This window comes from Haliaeetus leucocephalus, unplaced genomic scaffold (genome assembly GCF_000737465.1).
Source record: "Haliaeetus leucocephalus isolate CR32 unplaced genomic scaffold, Haliaeetus_leucocephalus-4.0 Scaffold148, whole genome shotgun sequence".
Classification (NCBI taxonomy): domain Eukaryota; kingdom Metazoa; phylum Chordata; class Aves; order Accipitriformes; family Accipitridae; genus Haliaeetus; species Haliaeetus leucocephalus.
In genome coordinates, this window is record NW_010972584.1 from 182,605 (window position 1) to 185,814 (window position 3,210).

The following is a 3,210-nucleotide window of genomic DNA, read 5'->3' on the forward strand; positions in this document are numbered from 1 at the left end:
CAGCAGCATCCCCTGACACCCCCCGGCCCAGTGCCCCTCACCTGGGTGTCCGCCACGTCCTGCTCACCCACGTGGGAGAGCAGGGAGCTGATGCCAGCCTGGCCGAAACCCAGGGATCCACGGTAGTTCACTGGGGAGATGGGGGCTATAGGTGCCACATCCCCAGTGGCGCACGGGGGCCACACGTCCCTGGGCTCCCCGGCACTCACCCAGGAGCACGGCAAAGCCCAGCCGGCACAGCGCGGCCATGCTCGGGCGCCAGCGGGCGTCGAAGACGGCGTGGGGTCCACCTGGGGCCGGTGGGGACGTCACCTGGGGTGCCACCAGTGCTGCCACGGTGTCCCCGCCGTCTCCTCACTCACCGTGGGGGCACACGACGAGGGGATGCGGTGCTGTGCCGTCCTTCGGGCTCAGCAGCAGGGCTTCAAAGGCCTGGGCACCTGCGCCAGGGAAAGGGTCCCACTCAGCACCCACCACCCTAGGCACCTGGCACCCTGCCCACCCCCCGCACCCAAGGGCCCCCAGCACCCAGGCGGCACCCAGGTGCAGTGGGGGCCCCTGGGCGCTCACCGTGTGCGGCGGGGCTCTGCCCGCTGCAGAGTGGATGGACTGTCAGGGTCTTCCAGGTGACACCGGGCACCGTTGGGGCATCCTCCACTGGCACCCAGCGGAGGGGCAGCTCCCGGCCCGCCGGCAGCAGCACCGCCACCACCTGGGGATGGGCAGTGGGTGGCACCGGGGCACCCCTGCCCCAGGGCAGCCGGCCCCTGCCAGCATGTAATCAGCCACAACGTGCCTAGGGTCCCGGCGCTCTGTGGCGCTGTGCCATCCTGTGCCTTGCATGGATGTGCCATGCCGTGCTGTCCTTGGCCATGCCATGCTGTACCTAGCCCTGCCATGCTGTGCCCAGTTGTGCCATGCCATGCTGCACTATGCCTGGCCATGCCAAGCTCTGCTGTGCCTTGCCACACTGTGCCATGCAATGCCATGCTGGATCTGGCTGTGCCGTGCCACACTATCCTGAGCTGTGCCTGGCTGTGTCATGCCATACCACACCGTTGTGCCACACCACAATTCGTCATGCCATGCTGTACCGTGCCATGCTGTGCTATGCCTGCCTGCACATTGCTGTGCCATATCGCGCTGTGCCGTGCGGTGCCAGGGCTCTGCTCACCAGGCTTGGGGGGCGGTGGGGGGCTGAGCAGGTGGCCACCAGCAGGTCCCACTGGAGGGTGAGCAGTTCCCAGCACCCTTCTGGTGACCCTGGGGACAGAGAGCACGGTGGCGCTCATGGATGCTCACCGGGGCACCGCGGGCAGCCGGGTGCCGCATACCTGCCGTCAGGTTGGTGACGGTGGCCGCCTCTGTGTCCACGAGCAGCAGGTCCTGCGAGGGGGCAGAGCACAGGCAGCTGTGTCACCACAGGGTGGGGGGGGCCACATCCCCATCCCCTGTCCCCAGGGCTCACCGTGCGGCTCCGCTGCGGGGTGCCCAGCACGGCTCGCCGGCTGTCAGCTGCCCAGCACCGTGGTGGCAGTGCCTCCCCGTAGAGCCCGGTGAAGGCTGCGAGCAGGACAGAATGCTGGTGAGCAGGGGTCACGGGCACCTGGCATGGGGAGAGGTCCCAGCCCCCTGGCAGTGCCCAGCCCTGCCTACCCGCCATGCCACACTCACCCTCCGTGGACTCCTGCACCACGTCAAGCACCGTCACCGTCTGCCTCGTCTGCCAGGTGAGCTGGGGAGAGCCGGCGGTCAGGGACATGCCCCACCGGGGAAACTGAGGCAGGGGGATAGGGGGCCGAGCCCATTCCCCACCCTGGCCGGGCACTGTGAGAGGCTGTGACATTGTGGACTGGGTCCCACGCCAGCGGCACAGCCATGCCCGGTGCCCGCAGGGCCCTGCTCACCATGTGCAGGCGCAGGCACTGCCGGTGGGGCCCCCCCAGACCCCCCTCCAGGTAGAGCAGGCGCCGGCCGTCGGGGCTGAGCCGTGGGGAGCAGGCGGCACCATGCTCAGCTGACAGCAGCTCTGTGGGCAGCAGGGGTCAGCGCCCCGGGGGACCCCTGGGACTCAGGGAACCCCCCTGCCTTCCCGGTGCTCACCGCAGCGCCCACCGGCCAGGTCCAAGTAGAAAATCCCCGACCTGGGGAGGAGGCATGGGTCAGGCTTGGAACCCTGCAACCGTGCGGAGCCACGCTGGCATGGGGCGGGCATCCTGGCACAGCGCTGCGTGCCGGAGGGTACCCACCTCCTGTTGGAGCAGGCGCTTAGCCCCAGGCGGAAGGGCTCGTGCCACCAGCCCACGAACACCACGCCGCGGTCATCCGGGGACCACAGGGCCTGTGCGACAGCTGGGCTCATCCCACAGCCCCATGCTGGCCCCCTCGGGGCTCCCCCCTGCACCCCATCCTGACCTGGCCAGGGGAGAGGTGCTCCGGGACGCCCTCCAGCACCGAGAGGCTGCTGCCCTCCAGGTCCAGGGCGCAGAGGACGGGCACGCTGCGGGTACTCAGCGCCTCCCCCCAGTCCTCATGGTACACGAACTGCTCGCCCTGCGGCACGGCCCCGTCAGCCCCACGGCCGGCGGTGCCAGACATGGGGGCTCTGCGCACGGCATGCTCATGGGGTGCGTGGCACGCTTATGGGGTGCACGGCGTGCCGACGGGGCACGTGCCACGCTCACAGGGTGCACGGCACGCTCATGCAGCACACTTACGGGGCACACAACACACTCGTGGGGTGCACAGCATGCTCATGGGGCACATGGCACCCACCTCCTCCTCCTCGTCCTCCTCCGCCGGCCTGGCTGCTCCCGGCACATCCCAGGGGCAGGGGGGCCGCGGTTTGGGCCGGCACTTCTCGGCCACGTAGAGCAGCCGAGTCTCCGAGCGGGACCAGGCCAGACAGGCGAAGGGCCCTGGCACGGTAAGAGGGTGCCAAAGCCCAGCCTGGCACAGGCACAGCTGGGCACTGGGGCCACCAGCTGTGCCACCCTCGCCTGTGTCACGGGCAGGGGACATGGGGCAGGGGTCCTACCCTCCGTGTAGACCTCCCCGTGCTTCCCCAGCGCCGTGAGGTCCACACTGTGGCTGCGCCCGCTGCTGCCCCACACCTGGGGGGGACAGGGGTCAGCACCGGCACACCATGGCCGTGGCGCCTGGCACTGGCACTCCAGCTGCCCCGGTGAGCCCCGAGGCTGCCGTGACAGG

At 69.9% G+C, this 3,210-nt stretch overlaps 1 protein-coding gene across 1 annotated transcript in view; it reads right to left on the reverse strand.

Moving 5' to 3' along the window:
• APEH (acylaminoacyl-peptide hydrolase) overlaps nt 1-3,210 on the reverse strand; it is a 4,362-nt gene that overhangs the window by 847 nt on the left and 305 nt on the right. Inside the window, exons 2-15 of the mRNA XM_010561617.1 lie at nt 3,038-3,113; nt 2,776-2,918; nt 2,416-2,553; nt 2,250-2,341; nt 2,104-2,144; nt 1,908-2,029; nt 1,666-1,777; nt 1,469-1,563; nt 1,335-1,386; nt 1,175-1,263; nt 571-712; nt 363-440; nt 210-290; nt 42-130 (exon numbers count right to left, since the gene is read on the reverse strand). Coding sequence (XP_010559919.1) covers nt 42-130; nt 210-290; nt 363-440; nt 571-712; nt 1,175-1,263; nt 1,335-1,386; nt 1,469-1,563; nt 1,666-1,777; nt 1,908-2,029; nt 2,104-2,144; nt 2,250-2,341; nt 2,416-2,553; nt 2,776-2,918; nt 3,038-3,113 — 1,350 coding nt within the window. The remainder of the gene's footprint in view (nt 1-41; nt 131-209; nt 291-362; nt 441-570; nt 713-1,174; nt 1,264-1,334; nt 1,387-1,468; nt 1,564-1,665; nt 1,778-1,907; nt 2,030-2,103; nt 2,145-2,249; nt 2,342-2,415; nt 2,554-2,775; nt 2,919-3,037; nt 3,114-3,210) is intronic.